Here is a 16,742-nt window from a genome sequence, read left to right on the forward strand (position 1 = left end):
ATGTAAACGAACCTCCAGTCGAAAGATTGAGCTAAATTGGCATTAGCACCGTTTGCCTTTTCCCAAAAATTCTGAAGTCTATTTCGGGCAGTTTGCGACAAGACGCACCAGTACCTAAAAATAGTATTTCAAACCCTGATTTAAACCTACGGGGACAAGTATTCCTCTGAACTCTTCTTATGGCGAGTAAACGGGAATGAGTGGCCTGCGAGAACGTTATTTCATTAGTCCTCGTATAAACAGCTGCCGTGTTACTCCTATATGTCGAAGTTCGCCGATATATAGCGTGCTGCAATTCTGATGTCATGAAATATGCATCGAACCTTCCCGAGACTTGTTCACAAACATTGAAGCGGAGAGATTCACTCGGATATGAGAAGTATACAAACACCATTTCATTACTTCAGAAAGACGAGGGCGTGAGATGCTGCTGCCAGTGGCATAAAATCTATTTATATTTAGGACATAGTACGGTGCTCTCGGTATGACTTTGTCTGTGCAGCGCAATTGCTTAATTTTAAATATCAATTAATACTACATATACTGTATATATATATACTGTACAATTTTTATATCAGCCGATTGTCACATGATCTCAAGCTGAGAATAGTGCAGCAGTCGTGGAAAAGATGCAAACCTGCATGTACTTGATGTGCGCCATGGCATTTTGCTTGTGAACTCTCCGTCATGTGGTGAACTCCCCAACTGCAATTAGTAATACAATAGCGCGCTGAATCAGGAATATTTGCCGATCGGTATTTCGTTTCTGACAGCGACATCCATAGGAGTTAAATCGAGGAGTTCTAGATATCGAGGAGATTTCGCGACAACGCTGTCGTTTAGTGACTAGATCTTTTGTGTGTTTTTCTTGTGCAGTACCCCATATTCCGCCGTATCTGTACACTACTGAAGATTTTCACGCGGATGTTAAGTAACGGAGTCGCCTGGCTTACACGCAAAAGAGTGACAAATATTTGCGATCGTATTCAGAGCATTGTCCGGAGTTATCTTCAGACAATCGCACGACGTGATGAATTGACGCCAATAAAATACACGTATAGGAGCTTGCGTCGTGTTTATGTGTTGAGCGCGATCAAGATTCCACAAAAAGGTCGTGTATCCTCATTTCAAATCTAACCCCGGGCGTTTTAGTATATTCAACCGAACCTCCCATAGACCAGTTTGTGGTGCCTGGCATGTCGCATCGGAATATATTCGAGGATTCAAGTGAATGCCGGTGGTGATTTTGAGAGAGAATTCGCGCTACTGGTATAATATTGCAATTACATTATATATTGACATTGCGCTGTGACAATGCTCCGCACATATCAAGTTTACGGATAGCGGAAAACGATCCATCAAATCTTGACAATGCATCTAACGAGTAAAGAATCGATATCCTGTTTTATTTGCCCTGACCAATTTCATTACAATGCCGAAGAGCTACCATCGACCGTCAATATATTGGCATTTTCCAGACTGCGCATGGGTCATCGATACAGGCCAATTGAAAAACGATTGGATCGAAATTGGGAGCTTAATATATATGTATAAGAGAATAATACCTTCGGGAAATATAAACAGTTAAACACGCTGGCGAGAGTTGAAGGGATGGAAATAATGTTGATCCGTAGAATTATCACACACCCACGGAAACTTATATTGTCAAAATCTCTTGGCTGAAATTTCTATCGAACTTTGGCGAACTAAAAGGCATCGTGAGGATATCTGTAGGGATGGTTTTAAAACGAGGCGGTTTATAAGACCGCTCTGCTTATATGGACGAGATCAAAAGATCACGAATTTTAGTAGCGTATTGATGAGGATAGAAAGAGTTCTTACGAGGTGTTTCGATTGCACAAAATTAAGATATTGCAATTGGTGTTTGACAGGGAAGTTAGCAAATAATGTATTGTCATATGTGAATACATACCTTCAATCGTTCATCCATTTTATGAAATAGAGAACCTGAAATACGAAGAATTTAAGAGTCGGACAATTTGAGCTGGCGTGAAAGCATGAAGACTGCAAATGGGAAGAAATTGGTTCGCCAAAGTACCTGCCCAGCAGTAATAGCGAGGTATACTAAGTCATAGGTTAACGATAAACGAGACCATGGTCCATAGAACTCAGCAATAATTCCGAGGCTGATTTCATATCTTCCAATTTGTGAATCCTGATCTAGCTGTCAGTTGCCACCGTACCTTTTGCGGTCAAAAAGTGGCGACACCAAATTCATTGCTTTTTAGCAAAGATTCGATTCCATTCTGCATACCACCCTTCAAAAGTAGTAGCCTCAACGGTGGCTCAGAAGATTCGGTCAACGCATTCACAAATGCGCCGCACATTTCTAGAAGATCAAGTACGTAGCCTGAATGTATAGAATATAGTAGGCAAGCATGTTCCAACCATACTGAATAGATTCAGCACGGTACAGGGGGAAACACAGGTTAAATGGATTTGAGTGTAGCAGTGGGGGGTTTGTCTCGAGAGGTCCAAGACCTCTAGTACAACTTTATTTGCGAGAGCACGTATGATGTACGTATATAGGTACTATCTACGCGTATCTTTGAGTTTAGTTTGAAAACAAGATCTACTGCGTGCCGTGTAGTTAAATGCGATCATACATTGAGATGTCCTGATTTTAACTTTTTATACGGAAGTTGCTGCCATAATGGCATAATCGATAATGCGAGTTTTTGATTCCAGAATTACCCTCCATAATCACTAAAATTAGGGGTAACCTTTAGATGGCCTATCTTAGATTCATCATTTGGAATTTTCTCATGCACACTTACACGTGTAATTTTTAATCCAATATAATGTAACTGTGAATCTATTTAATATTTTATGCGAAACAATATCATATGACTGCTGTCGTGCGTGCATAGAGAACGCAAATCGTGTGTGCCGCACCAAATTGAACTGCTATCTATGACTCATATAGTGTCGAGTAAACAGAATCATAAGCTGCGAAAACAATGGAAATATCCCAACTAAACCAATGCCATCAATATAGGACAAGCGGTCTCAATATAAATAGCGAGGTATATCTCAATTCCTATACCCGACACGGCACCGCTTATTCAAGAAAATGTGATGATTACTTAGCCATGCAAAGCGTCAAGTATCGACTCGATGTCAGCCTTGATTAAAGGTTTGGCATTGAGATTACAAAGAGCGACGAACTTGATCGAATCATCGATACCAATGACTTCAGATAATTTCGTTTTTCACCACGGATGACTTATTTTACAGGCCAAAATGAAAGTACCCAAAGAGCGTAATGTTCGGGTGTTGATTTTATAACAAACAAAGTAATCTAGTAGCACGGGTGGGATTACGTCCCAAAACGCACGGAATTGCCGGATTATTCAAGTGGCTGTGAGCTTCATGAGTGGAATCCAAGTTGGGATTTCGTTCCAGAAACACCCGAAACGCACCAAGACTTGATCGACATCGATTCCTGCAGAATTTCCGTTGTACAAACCGATTTCCCCAACTGCTGTTTGCTGTTAGATTGTCGGAATGTGCTTAATTGCACTGAATCTCATGAGACAACTTTATTGGTTTAAATAAGAGTGCGTCGCCTTTATAATTACATATACCTTTATATTGACACCAAACCTTAGGTGATGATATTATGCAACTAACTTTACACATTGATTTGCAAGCTGCCTCGTCATTGGGCACACTGAACAAAGACCTTTACATTGTGGACCAGTATGAATTACAAGATAAGGGGAGTGGCACGGACGGTTTCTTTTCGTCTTCCATTAGCACGGCACACTTTCCAGCGGATCACGTGGGAAGGGTGTGGTTTTCATTAACATATGAAAATGAAGAGGAAAAACTAATTTTATCACTGCTGAAGGTAGGAGGATATTCCTTGCATAACGTGCCTGTATCGAAACATTATACGTTTACATATAAAATTCCCTTCTATTAAATCCAATTGCTTGTGAGGAACATCGTATGAGGGTTTAGTTTGTTGTTATTTCGAGTTTTCAAGAGCGCATTCTCAACAATTGAAACTTTAGTGGGAGTGTATATACGATCGAATTTATTTCTCACGACTCATTATACCATTAACAGTGATGAGCATCGGAGCGGAGTCGGAGTGGATTCGGAGCGGAGTTTTGCCGATTTTGTGACAGTCGGAGCGGAGTCGGAGTTTACTACAGATATTTTTCGGAGAATTTCGGAGTATTGTAACTTTTGTCTCCGATATCTTTGGATAGCTCTGACCAGAATACACTCTTGATTATGATTACAAACCAAAACACAGACAGTTGACACCTTGTAAAGTTGTAATTTGACGGGTAACATGCAAAAATGATTGCCAAGTGCATAAAAATCAGCCATCCGCACTGCAATTGGGGACTGGAGAGTAGACAATACTATGAGGCCAACCACATTATCTGATTAATTTAGTAAAACCCATTACCAAGTGTACCATGCTTGCCACTGTTTGGGATACTTGACGAGATTCATCGGAGTATTTCGGAGTCTGGGATTGAGGTCTTCGGAGTCGGAGGGAGTTTTTCTCAGACACTAAAGTTGTCGGAGGGATTCGGAGTCTCGAAAAGCACTATCCGCTCATCACTGACCATTAATCGTATGGTGGGATGGAATTTTGAGGCTGATAAGATTTTAGTAGTACAGAAAGTATTTGGAGTCGCAACCAGCAGACTGAAAACGTGAAAGTATATTGCTCACCAACTTATGACTCGCAAATTTCAGTCGAAGAAATGCGAAAACCGTTACTGTAATGTGGCATGGCATAAGGCCATAAACGTGGGCATGAGCTCAAGATCTACGCTGCCTGTAAATCAAGGCATCAAGTAAAGCTTCCTAGAGACTAATGATATCCGATCATCCACAATGCATCATCCTAGCAAACTAGGTCATATTAGCTATCGGAATCCACGGCACCACAACTCATCGATGACGCGACCGATCTCTAAAGGATTCACAATGTATTATTGTATACATATACATACATTCGTTGGACCATTGATATTAGCCTACCGAAATTTTTCTTCGTGACCTTAAACGCAGGAACCGCCAAATGGCATCACGACCCACAATTTGTAAAGTTTTTATCAGATGTAGACTGTATCTAAGGATAGGCCTATATATCATGAATGAATAAGATCGTTTCAAACATCCAACAGGCGAGAAACCTCAGACGATCACAGTCAGGTAGGTCATCCGCAGCAGCCCACCAAGACGAAAACAACGACGAAACACGACAAACCCCATCAGTCAGAATAAGGAGGAAATTATTTGCAATGAGCAGAAGAAACTCAAGCCCTCTAAGGAGGGATTCGTTGTCAAACGAACGACACAAAGTAGGCGGAGGGACCTCTCGCAGAAAAATGAACACGCTGGTTAACATATATTTATTGCCGGACAACAGAGCGTCCGGGCAAGCTAAGTGTAAAAAGGTCGACATAGATCCAGTATTCGCAGATCGATTCGTATTCCAGGTATACACGTTTCAACATTACCGACTTCAATCTAAATGTAACGTCTTCGGCCTTTGCAGCTCTCTTCTTCCGAACTGAAGTCTCGAAGTCTCCAGATGATATTTATCGAAATTGACGACGGTCACAGGCATCATGTGATTGGACACGTCACGAAGCCTCTCGCCACACTGAGGTTAGATGGACAATTGAGTTACGAAGATTTAGAAAAAGGACAGCCACAGGTGAATTGACAAATTGTCGGGCTGCGATCAATCTTGCGCGCATTTAAGACTGCACGTTTTCCCTGCTATGATATGGCGAAGTTTATTTATTATGCTCACTTATTTAGTAACATGTTTAAACAGACACTTTACTTGATAGGGCCATATGGGGGATTATTATACATTACTAGTGGCGACACCAATGGAATATAAATATGAAACATTATACTGTAGGCCTACCTTAGGCTACGACAACATTTATAACTCGGTATTAAGAGAATGCATGTGTGAAACTATTCCCACGAGAGATTATACGGCTCGAAAATAACACGAAATGACAAATTTTACAGGGTAGTAAGGACTCAGTGGACTGCATTGACTACGAGATTCTGCTGTCGCTATGCTACCAGGAAGAGCTCTCAAGATTGACAGTTGTCCTATTGAGGATGAAGCTGAACATGTCCCCAGAGTCAATGGCGAATGTTGGTCAGTACTATACAGCCTTTCATTTATGGCTTAATTTTTTTCACTACGATACATCGCATAATTCTGCAAACAGCTGCATATACGAAATGTAGCCTACGCACGATGTGTATGGCGAATATCGTGGATAGGGTTGCATTTAAGACAAAAATCAACTCAAAATTAACATGTTCAAAACAAGGCCCTTGTTTAAATCCTATTTTTTATTGTTTTTTTTTCATTATTAAGCCATGACGTCACAAATATTTAATTGTGACGTCATATAGTGGATTGGCATTGACAATTTAAAATATAAGCTAAATATAGCTCCTTTGACAAAACATCTACGCACTATAGCAGTTGAACCGATTATTTTTGGGGGTTCCAACCATCCCATATCGTATACGTAGGCTATATCGGGTGGTAATTGTCCGTAGGCTCATACAACATGTGTCTTGGAAGGTATTTACACAATTATGGCATAATTTTGCAACTTGAAAAACACAATTTTTTCTAAGGTCTTTGTTTAAAACATGTTTTAAACAAAGTGTTTTAAACAACCATATATGTTTTAAATGCAACCCTAATTGTGGAGCATTGACATCTCGCGCACCAATTTTGAGGTCATCTTGTTCGCTATGTTACTTATACTTAGTCGTCGCCAACACGAACACATTCCTCATTGCACCCTCCTTATTCAGAGCAAGAAATCGGAATCAAGTTAAACATTTGTGGGAAATGCTCAAAGGAAAAGAAATGCAGAACAACGCGTCGACAAATCGGTAACGTTATGTGTCAGTGGTTCTTTAACTTTTCAGGCCGCGACCCAAATCTGAGTTTTAGTGGCATCTCGCGTCCCGAGCCTAACACATCAAAAAATCCATTTTAATACTAGTATGCTACGATTTTACGGGCATGAATGACACAGAGAGCTAGTAGACGACAGTTGTACACAACGCAGCTCTATGGAACATGTCTGATGAACGCGATGTCAAATCGAGGTGCATTGTTTCCCTCTGCGCGTCGCATTCGTAATGAGCTACTCTGATTACAAGGACAGCACGATTGTTGCGGAAATGTCGACGAACGGACATATCAATATCCAAGGTTTTGGGCAAGCGATGGTCCAATTTGGCTACGATGTTAGCGCCACAGATCTTATTGGCACCGCATTTTCGCGGCGCGGAAGGGGCCGGCTTCGATATACCAATGCTATGTCTCATAGTCCGCAACCGCTCATTGCACAATACACACCCTTACACCTAAAGCATCCCAACGGTCACCGATGGTGTTTTCCAGAGAAACCAAAGTTGGACTACTCTCATCATGAATTCAAACCAATTTGTGTAATACAAGGGTCAGAACATTTTCATGATCAGCCATGTTGCAGCAACGATTTTTTGCGCGTCTGGCTTGTTGGCTGTAGTACCCATAACAAAGTGACCTCGGATATGCCTCGAACTGTCCACCGGAAATCGCGCGAAGCCCTAAGAAATGTTTTGTTGACAAAAATCCAACAAATATTACATACATATTAAAAGATCGCCCTGATGCAGTCGTGACTCAAAATTATACGCTTCAACATCCATACTTTAAGAACCCCTTTTATGTGTCGTATAGATGGGAAGCAGTTGTATCCTGTTTACTAATGCATTCTCTTTCCATTTACGCGCGCGCAGGTAAAAGTAGCAGCCAGCTGTCAGCCAGTACCGAATTGGCGATGAATGAGTCCTTCAGGTTTGATTTGAAACAGACGGAGTTTGACCTTGCCAACCTAGCCATCACCGTCAAATCCAAAGCTCGCAAACAAGGTAAATGCATTGAGACATCGCGCCTTAACTACAATTAACCTACTTGTTTTCGTCCGACATTCGAGCCAGATCTTGGCATAGGCGGATAGCCTACGTTATACAACCGTACTTTTACGTACGTATTTAAAATCTGCGTCGGTTATGCTTATATTGCTTATGCGTGTCTGGTATTATCAAACACTATACCGTGCACCAAGTTTTCCTTATACATATAGGTTGCTGCATTTCCGTACATTTTTTAGAGGTCACGAACATTCCTAAATCTGTCGATAATTCACCTATGACAGGGGTTCTGAAACCGGAGTACGCCAGAGAAGTTGCGGGGTACGCGAGAAACTATCACACTTTATTCTGGTACCGTTCAACTTCAACGTAGGCCTACCACGGAATAAAATAGTTCCCGCTTACTAAATGCAGCGTTTCATTACTCCTATTATAGTTTTATAAAACTTTGATAATATATCACACCGAGGTGTGCCTACCAACCGTAAAAATAAGCCTATACAGTAGGGCTGTTCAAAAATAACTTTTTATCCGGATTCCAGCCATTCACTGATTAAATTATCAGGTTACCCTAAAAAACAGCTGTACACCAAATTTGGTTAAATTCTAACAAGTGTAAGACTCCGCAGATCCAATTAGAATTTTTAATTTATTAGAGAAAAATTGAAAAAAAAATCAAATTTTTCTGTCAACCGCATGAAATTGTTGAGCTGTCTTCAAAGACGATGCAAAACAAATTTGACTCAATTCCAACTTGTAGAAGCGAAGTTATTTGAGTTTTTCGTCGATGATTCTCTTATTGCATTCAATGAGCATCAATAGTGCGGCCGGTATTTTGCATTCACAAATAATTTGCTTAAGTTTTGTAATACCACTTTCTCGTTTCCAACTCAAATCTTCTTTTTTACAGAAACGGCAAGTTTTGTCGCATTAGGCGGACGGATGTTTGCCCGAGGAGATGCACTGGATCATTGGACAAAAATGACGACTTCACAAAACCAATTCATTCAGCAGTGGCACACCTTGAGCTCGGCAAGCACGAGCGAAGAATAGCATGTGCTCAATAGTGTAAAGATATGCCGGTGGTTAATCAACGATGTGAACGGGACGTTCCGTTTGAAATGACCTACTACGTGCTGTACATCATGTATTGCTATCATAAAATGGTCCTCCCAGAGGTGGCTATTAACGAAGTACCGGTACTTTTTCGGAGTACTTGTAACATGCATACTTGCACTATTCAGTCAAGTGCATGTTTCAGACGTATTCCACTTCTTGAACAGTATTACAGGCAAAATTACTTTATTTCTCAATAAATATTTCGAAGTTTGAATCACCTTGATGAGCGGAATTTTCACAAAGAACGCTCGAAGTAACTCCTATATCACGACTGAAATTCGAAAGTAGACACCGAAGATTAACTGCTCCAAGTATGCGACTCAACTCTAATAGGGTCCATCAAACCACTAGGTGTCGCCAGACTTTAGGTGGTAACCGCCGTTGTTACGTACGCGGTTGCCGTTATCAGAAACCTTCAAACCTGTAGGTTACTTTCTCGATTGTGTAAGGGTATTTTATATGGAAATAATGGCTACAACATATTCTACGTGGACCGTGATCTCGCTATAAAATGAACTAAGACTGAAACTAATTGAGCGCTTTTCTGACCTTTCTACTTCCACATGAATTAGTTTTCACGTCTTGGAAATCGCTGGACCTGTACCTGCAGCTAAGCCAAATCGACAGACTAATGGATACTCGCTACTCAGCTGCATAAAGTGCAATACTCGAATAGCCCTATTCCATACAAAGACAATTCTCAGTTGAAATCTTCTTGTAATCAAGTCCCGTGAAAAGTTGATTAATCTGTGAACGAGATTCTGCTTGAAGATATTTTACGATACGTGATTTTTCGACGTAGATCTGTATAAATCAACATAATCGGGGAACTTCGAAAGACAATTTGCCATATTGCACGTGGACATCGCATTCGTCGTTAACTGAGGTCACCTCTTTTCGAGTTTACGAAATCTTTCCTCTGTAAAAAAGAGGATCGCGTTGAAACCAGAGTCAGTCAGCACCAGTGCAAAAGCTTCGGTGAAATATGGTATGACCCCATATACACGAAACAGGACGTTTTCGACATCTAAATATTGTCAATGCATTTAACAATGCCATTAACAATTCTATGCGTGGTGCATCCCGGAGCGAAGTCATAATCATGTATATATAGTTCGTCTATGCCAGGGGTTTTCAACCCGGGGGGCGCGAGAGGCTCTCAGGGGGGACGCGAGAAATTTTTGTCTATTTTGTCAATGTCTGTATAAATTGTGACTAAACATGTGTTTCACGACCATTCTGAAGAGACGATTATTGAAGATTAAACTTAATTCGTATTCTAAAGAGCTTGCCAAGCTCAAACTCCAGCAGTCGCGCTCAACGGAGTATAGGCTGACTTCAACTTCATTTAAGCAAATTTTTGATATTCTTTGAAGATTTAGAGAAGTTTCTACGTGCAAGTCATTTATTACTTTATAGCTTTGGCAGTAGCCTAAATCTCTGTGCGCTAGGTGGCTGTTGTTGATAGCTGGCGAACTGCACTGCTTAAAACAGACTTTGATGCAATATAGGTTGCCCGGTTTCGCTCTCAATTTGGCTATAAATCAACACAATTTAATTCATTTCCAAAACTGATCAAATTTAGCATGGCAGGACAGAACGACGCCGTGCTCTCTGTAGTCACTGCCAGCATCAGGATTAGTTTGATCAGGATTAGATTGATGTCCTTTTCAATGTTTTTTTGTTATTTTCAAACAAGTTTGGGAAGTTTGTCAGTAATGTAAAAGACTAAACAACTGGAATGCGGATTCAAAATTGGCGTAAGATATACCTTATGCATACTATTAGATCAGGGGTGGGCAGCCGGTACGGCCACATGCGGCCGTAGAAGGGAATTTGTGCGGCCTTCGACGCCCAATTCAATTAGTATGTGTTGGTAGCCGTAGACATGCAAATTGCAATTACGAATTCACTCCCGAATTTTCGAGAGATTTTATTTAATCTTGAAATTTTCTTCGCACTCTGCGCAATTCAACAAGACTTCATTTTTCGATTTTAATGCAGTAGCGCCCGTCTTACTTGGAGCAGGAAAGGGAATCCTCAAGAAATAACAATTCATTCATGGCTCTGAAAAATTTTCGCGCTAGGCGCGACAATATGTACTCCCAGCTAGTACTCAGAACATTGCCACTCGCGATTTCGATGCATACAATAGGCTGTTGTGAAAAGTAGAATAGTCCGGAGTTCCTCGGGAATGGATATGGACAGTTTACCATAGGTATTTTGGGTCCAGATCGTTCATTGCGGCTATGCCCTGGAATGCGACCTTAGGCTACATAAGTAATCGAAATGCGGCCATGATTACTGATTAGTAAGAAGGTTGCCCACCGCTGTATCAGATGATGTGCTCTTTTTAACATGACGATAAATGTAAGGGGGGTCAGGGGGGCGCAATATTTTTGACCATCGCCAAGGGGGGCGCGTGTCGAAAAAGGTTGAGAACCGCTGGTCTATGCTGTAAAAATCATAATTGACAGGCTAGACCAGGGGCGGGCAACATACGGCCCGCGGACTGTTTTCCGTCTTACATGGTAATGTGACCCGCGGCCCCAGTCTGCCTAGATTCCCCACTACTTGCTTAGTACGTCAAATTTTAGTGACTGTATGTTATTATATACGTGAATGCGCAGCGTGCGATAGTGGAGCTTACGCGTAAGTTCGTCGAAGCGAGAAGACTTGCATTATCTGTGGCAAGACAGCGTAGTGGGATAATCCACTGCTACAACACCAATGGGTTGTGGGTTCGAGTCTGACCGAGGTCGACTCCAGAATTCCTACCTAAGAAATGACCATGAAGTAGTACTTGGCGATAGCCAAATACAATATGAAGTAACGCAATAAATTTCAACTCAATCACAAGTGGAAATATGATTTTCATGCCACGCCAAAACTACTTGGAGCATATGTAGTTTTAAATCACACGTTACACTGACTAGTTTACAGAAGTACATCGGGAAGAGGTGTCGCAAAAATGTTGCTGGTCAATCGAGAGTGAAAACTTCCAAAAATCGTAAATATATCTTCACGTAACCGAGGTTAATGACTAAGACTAATGACCCCAGAAACGGCTTCGATTTTCCAGACTATATTCTGTGACCGTGATGCAGAGGCTACATCCCCCAATTGCTTGAACATTTTCACTAATAAACCAGACGCAAACTAATCCAAATTCTAATTTCCACTTGACCAAATGTTCGGCTCTAAAAACTGTTGAACTACGTAAGAGGAAGACAAATTCGAGAACGCTACTACTCGGTGGACATAACGCCGTAAATTTTCAGTTTTAAATTAAATGTAAATTTCAAAGTTTCAAAAACTAGATTTGATTGGGTCACAACCTTTCAACAGTAGATTGGAGGCATATGCTTCTGAAATCAAATTATCTCAGCTAAATAAAATGTTTGTTGTTGGGTTGTTTGAGAATATATTTAGCTTCCGTGATACAGTCTGAGCTATTCCTGTGTCATGACAAGTCCACTCATAAAAGTAAAGTACCATAAACAAAACTACTTTCCACATCACCAAATTCTACGTGTAAAAAGCATGTAGTTGTGCCTGCACAGTGGAAGTGGATGCCATATAAAAATAAAACCATTGGAGGAAGCAGTAATTAAGTAAGCAAACACTACCTCTGTCCCATCTGGACACCAGCAGCCCACTGTAATCCGTACAGACATACAATATACAAACAACAGTTAAGATCTGACTCACCCAGTCGCTTGGCATAACCATCCAACTTATAAGCACTTTGTTCCAGCAGCAACACCTCCTTCTCTATCTGGTCGATTTGCTCTAGATACTGTCGTAGGCCAGCGACTTGAAAGAAATTCATAATTTAAATTCTAACCACTGCGTAAAAAAGACAGCCGTTTAACACATCAACAAATTAAAATACTAATCACAGACGATGCACAAAATGCTACCGCTAATTCACAGACCAGATACCCAAAAATTTGAGGTGAACTTACATTTACCGTTGACATCCTTTATTCCTTGTACAGCAGACTTTGCTACGTTCAGCGTGTTGCCATATTTTACAGCAGTGGCCTTGTTCATTTTTTCCAGCAAGGCATATTCATTAACAGAACTCGCTACTTCGCCCTGAAGAAACGCAATTTACCGTGACTACAAGCGCAAAACAGTACACCAGTCAATTCGACGCTCCAAATCACCATGAAAAATTGCCTATACTGTAGGCATATTCAAACATATGGCAAAAATAGTTTCATATACATAATCCAGTCTTTGGCTTGCACATATCCTAGCAATGGTGTGGTGAAAATTGCGATTTTAATGTTGCGGATGTGCAAATCGTTTCCTCCCCAAAGAGTGCATTGTAAAAAATCGAAGTCGATCAAAGTCAGGGTTGTAACCAAGTCACAAGGTTCCGAGTCGCAAGTCAATCTCACTTTAATAGTTTTGACTCGAGTCAAGTTCGAGTCCGAGTCATAGTATTTTGACTCGAGTTCAAGTCATCATGTTCACTGTTCAGTATTCAGTTCAATCAGGTTCAACCCATTTTTTCGACTCTGCTCGAGTGATGTAGAATGGTTTGCATTCATAATATAGTACTGTTCCTCAGTCTTATCAGTTTCTGGCCCTATTTTCCAAGCATCAGGACCGATAGACGAAATACCAATATAAGTCACAACAAAATGTCAGCCATTACCATCCTAGTCTCGAGTCATATGACTTGGTTCGAGCTATGCACGATGACTTGAACACAATTCGAGTCAAAACAAAAAATTGCGTAAAATGACTCGAGTCAAGTAGAGTCACCAAAATTATCACGACTTGAGTCATTACAACCCTGATTCAAACATGCACAGTTTCAATCACCTCAAGGAAATCTTCTAACTTGGAAAACATGTTTTTGCATAGATTTTTCAGTTCCACTTCTGATTTACTAAGCTGGCCGGGTTCTTCATGTTTGCTCACAGGCGCAGTCTGGAAAATTAATGATAACAGGAATTAGTATTTAAACAGGCCAAAACATAACTGGAAGAGAAGCTATGCACGCTAAAAACACTAATTCCATAAGAATCGAAGCTGCTGGAATAATGAAATAGCATTGAAATATATAAGACATCAAATATTAAGTACGTATTCAAAACCAGAACAGGATAGTTGGAAGACTAAATAGATGTACAGTAGATCATGAAATGTCTTGAAAGATCCATTATTATAGCTTGACCTGACCATGAGATTACAGAGACACAAACACACTCTATGATAGATGTAGGGCGGTGAGGTCGCAAGAATAGCTATCTCTGGGAAATTTATTGATCAGCAGAGCTTTACAAGTAGTGAAAAACAAAATTAGTCAAACAAACCGGTGGCAGTAGAGTGCGCAAGTACACAGTTCAAGATCAGATTTCTTACTAGTAGGATATAATAGGCCTATATCGCCACTATGGAATCAGAGTAGCTTATGGCCATTTTTCATTTTTTGAGAAAATCGCGTCTTTGTACAATTTTCACTTTCTTTCGGCCATATCAAGCTTAACTATGGCCAAGATATGGCAGAAATAAAATGAAAATTTTACGAACGATTTTCTCAAAATGCTAAAAATGGACGTGTACCGACTCCACAGATACGAAATGCTCAAATTATCATGCGATTACCATTCCGGCAGTCGGTGGGACAGGAAGAGAAATGTCAAGCTTGGTGATCTCATCTTCTGCTAATTTGACCACAACATCTTCGCACAAGTCCTGTGATATTTCTACAGTGACCTGTTTTGTGTGGTCAGTATTATCTTTATCCAGCTTTTCAGTTTCGCTGTTGTCTGGTGCATTGCACGTGTCGGGTTTGGCAACATCATCGACATCGTACGGGTCTGGTGAGATTACTAAATCATCAGGGCTTTCATGCGTGTCATTTGTGTCGAGAAGCGTCTGGTCCAGTAAAGAATGACTTTGATTGGGTAGCGTCTCATCTTCTCCCTGAGGTGCAGTTTCAGAATTCATTGTGGAAAATCGCAACGCTAAATTATTAGAATCTAGAACTGAAATCAGCATGGGTATTTGAGTAATCTCAGGCAGAATCAATCATTTAATAGTATGGAAATGCATCGCAAATAGCCAGGAGTGGTCTGTAATGAAATTGGAAATAGTTACACTTCTTCACAATACTTAAGTCTGTTTTGCCTACTTGTAATACTAACTCGAGTGGTTATGTTTTTACATTACATACACATTAAGCGAAACAGGTTTTTATGCTACAACTACTCAGTAGGCTACTTTTTGCAAATTGGGATTCTGCAAACTAGTAGTCGGGGATGTTTGCATAATTTTTGTGAGTGAAATTGTCACAACAACAGAGCGACATAGCCCCTGGACCATGGGATGGGGCACTTTTACTTGTAATCGAGTAGAAATTGATAATCTTACATCACACTACTCTACTTAAGCATCAACACTGACTACTTTGACTACCATTGCGAATATCAAGAAAAAGATGAAGACCTAAAGCTGTTTGGGGATGCAAAAATGCAAAAGCAGTGTTACTGTGTGTTTAACTCCATAATTAATTGATTTATAACTAATACATAAGATTATGAAGATATTACTGACTACTAGCATCAGTTATTATAATGCTCTCTCATTCTGAATCATGCAAACAGTGCAATGCATTGCATTAATTATGGAAAATTTGTAAGAGGTCATAGCACAACGAGCGAAGAATAGGAAAACGGGGAAATACAAGTTGAATTACTATTAGACAAATTGCACAATATCATAACACTACATATGGGATAGTTTCAATACAGCGGAATGATTAAATTCTTGAAAAGATTAAAGTGTATCATTTGAATTGCACATCACATATTCCAATTTTACTAAAACACTATTTGTTGCTTTAATTTAATATGTAAATGCAACAGCGTTATTTCAGTATGCAACAAGGTACATAATTCCACATTTGCCGTTGATGTGTTATTCTATGCTAGACACATTCAAATGAGTCTTCATATCTGCATACATATTCCTCAGTTGATCACGCTTATGCTCAAACTCCGCATTGATTTCATTTGCTTGAGACTGCAGCATATCATAGACATGTTGTTCATTGAAATTGTCCTCATCATCTTGTGGCTTCGTCGAAAATTTTGCTTCCATAGCCAATATATTCTCGCATAATTTATTACAAACATGGAGTCGGGCCAGTGCTTTCGACGGAGTTGCAGTTATTGTATCTGGAATTGACAATTTTTCACAGATGTTGCTCACAGATCTCGATACACCTGCAACGGTGTCGTCAACTTCGCTCAGAGACGTTTCGTGTACTTTGCAAAATGATTTGCATTCACCCGATACAGTATCCGTATGGTTGAAAAGTCGTCGAAACTGTTCCATATTGCAGTGTTGCCGTTGCAGACTGCCTCCTCTGCTCAATTTTATTCTGCATCAAATCAAATCATTCCTGGCCGAGCAATTTGTAAACAACGTGGCCAACACTAAAAAGCGGAAACGCGGACCGCTGAAATTCGGTACTTCGCAGAGATGGGCGGATTTGAAATTTTTATGTCCTAATCCAATCCAAATCTGAACCTTCAAATCCTAATCCATAACTTGTTCATATTCAAGTCCATGTCCAATCCTAATACGATTCCAATTGGAAATTCAGAAAAAATACTAATTTATGCAATGAA

The 16,742-nt window shown here is 40.3% G+C and overlaps 2 protein-coding genes across 3 annotated transcripts; one reads left to right on the forward strand and one right to left on the reverse strand.

Moving 5' to 3' along the window:
* Nucleotides 1–331: 331 nt before the first annotated feature.
* LOC145458694 (synaptotagmin-15-like) lies at nucleotides 332–9,332 on the forward strand. 2 transcript variants are annotated; one of them, XM_080337150.1, is made up of 10 exons: nucleotides 332–1,055; nucleotides 1,964–2,080; nucleotides 2,250–2,362; nucleotides 3,675–3,874; nucleotides 5,178–5,492; nucleotides 5,552–5,713; nucleotides 6,043–6,178; nucleotides 6,856–6,936; nucleotides 7,834–7,965; nucleotides 8,879–9,332. In XM_080337150.1, the coding sequence occupies exons 2-10, from the start codon at nucleotides 2,019–2,021 to the stop codon at nucleotides 9,019–9,021; spliced, it is 1,344 nt and encodes a 447-aa protein (XP_080193276.1). In that variant the 5' UTR covers nucleotides 332–1,055; nucleotides 1,964–2,018; the 3' UTR covers nucleotides 9,022–9,332. The 2 variants fall into 2 exon arrangements, with proteins under 2 accessions (XP_080193276.1, XP_080193275.1); XM_080337149.1 differs by lacking the exon at nucleotides 332–1,055 and having other exon boundaries at nucleotides 1,105–2,080.
* A 452-nt stretch (nucleotides 9,333–9,784) lies between these two features.
* LOC145458695 (uncharacterized) lies at nucleotides 9,785–16,531 on the reverse strand. Its single transcript, XM_080337152.1, has 5 exons — nucleotides 14,713–16,531; nucleotides 13,927–14,034; nucleotides 13,056–13,188; nucleotides 12,799–12,903; nucleotides 9,785–10,006 (listed from the first exon to the last, which is right to left on the reverse strand). Exons 1-5 carry the CDS (start codon nucleotides 15,106–15,108, stop codon nucleotides 9,975–9,977), a joined length of 774 nt encoding a protein of 257 aa, XP_080193278.1. The 5' UTR covers nucleotides 15,109–16,531; the 3' UTR covers nucleotides 9,785–9,974.
* Between the last annotated feature and the right edge of the window lie 211 nt (nucleotides 16,532–16,742).

The sequence above is a fragment of the Botryllus schlosseri genome, chromosome 16, assembly GCF_051294905.1.
Source record: "Botryllus schlosseri isolate E-star chromosome 16, Bs_hap1, whole genome shotgun sequence".
NCBI lineage: Eukaryota > Metazoa > Chordata > Ascidiacea > Stolidobranchia > Styelidae > Botryllus > Botryllus schlosseri.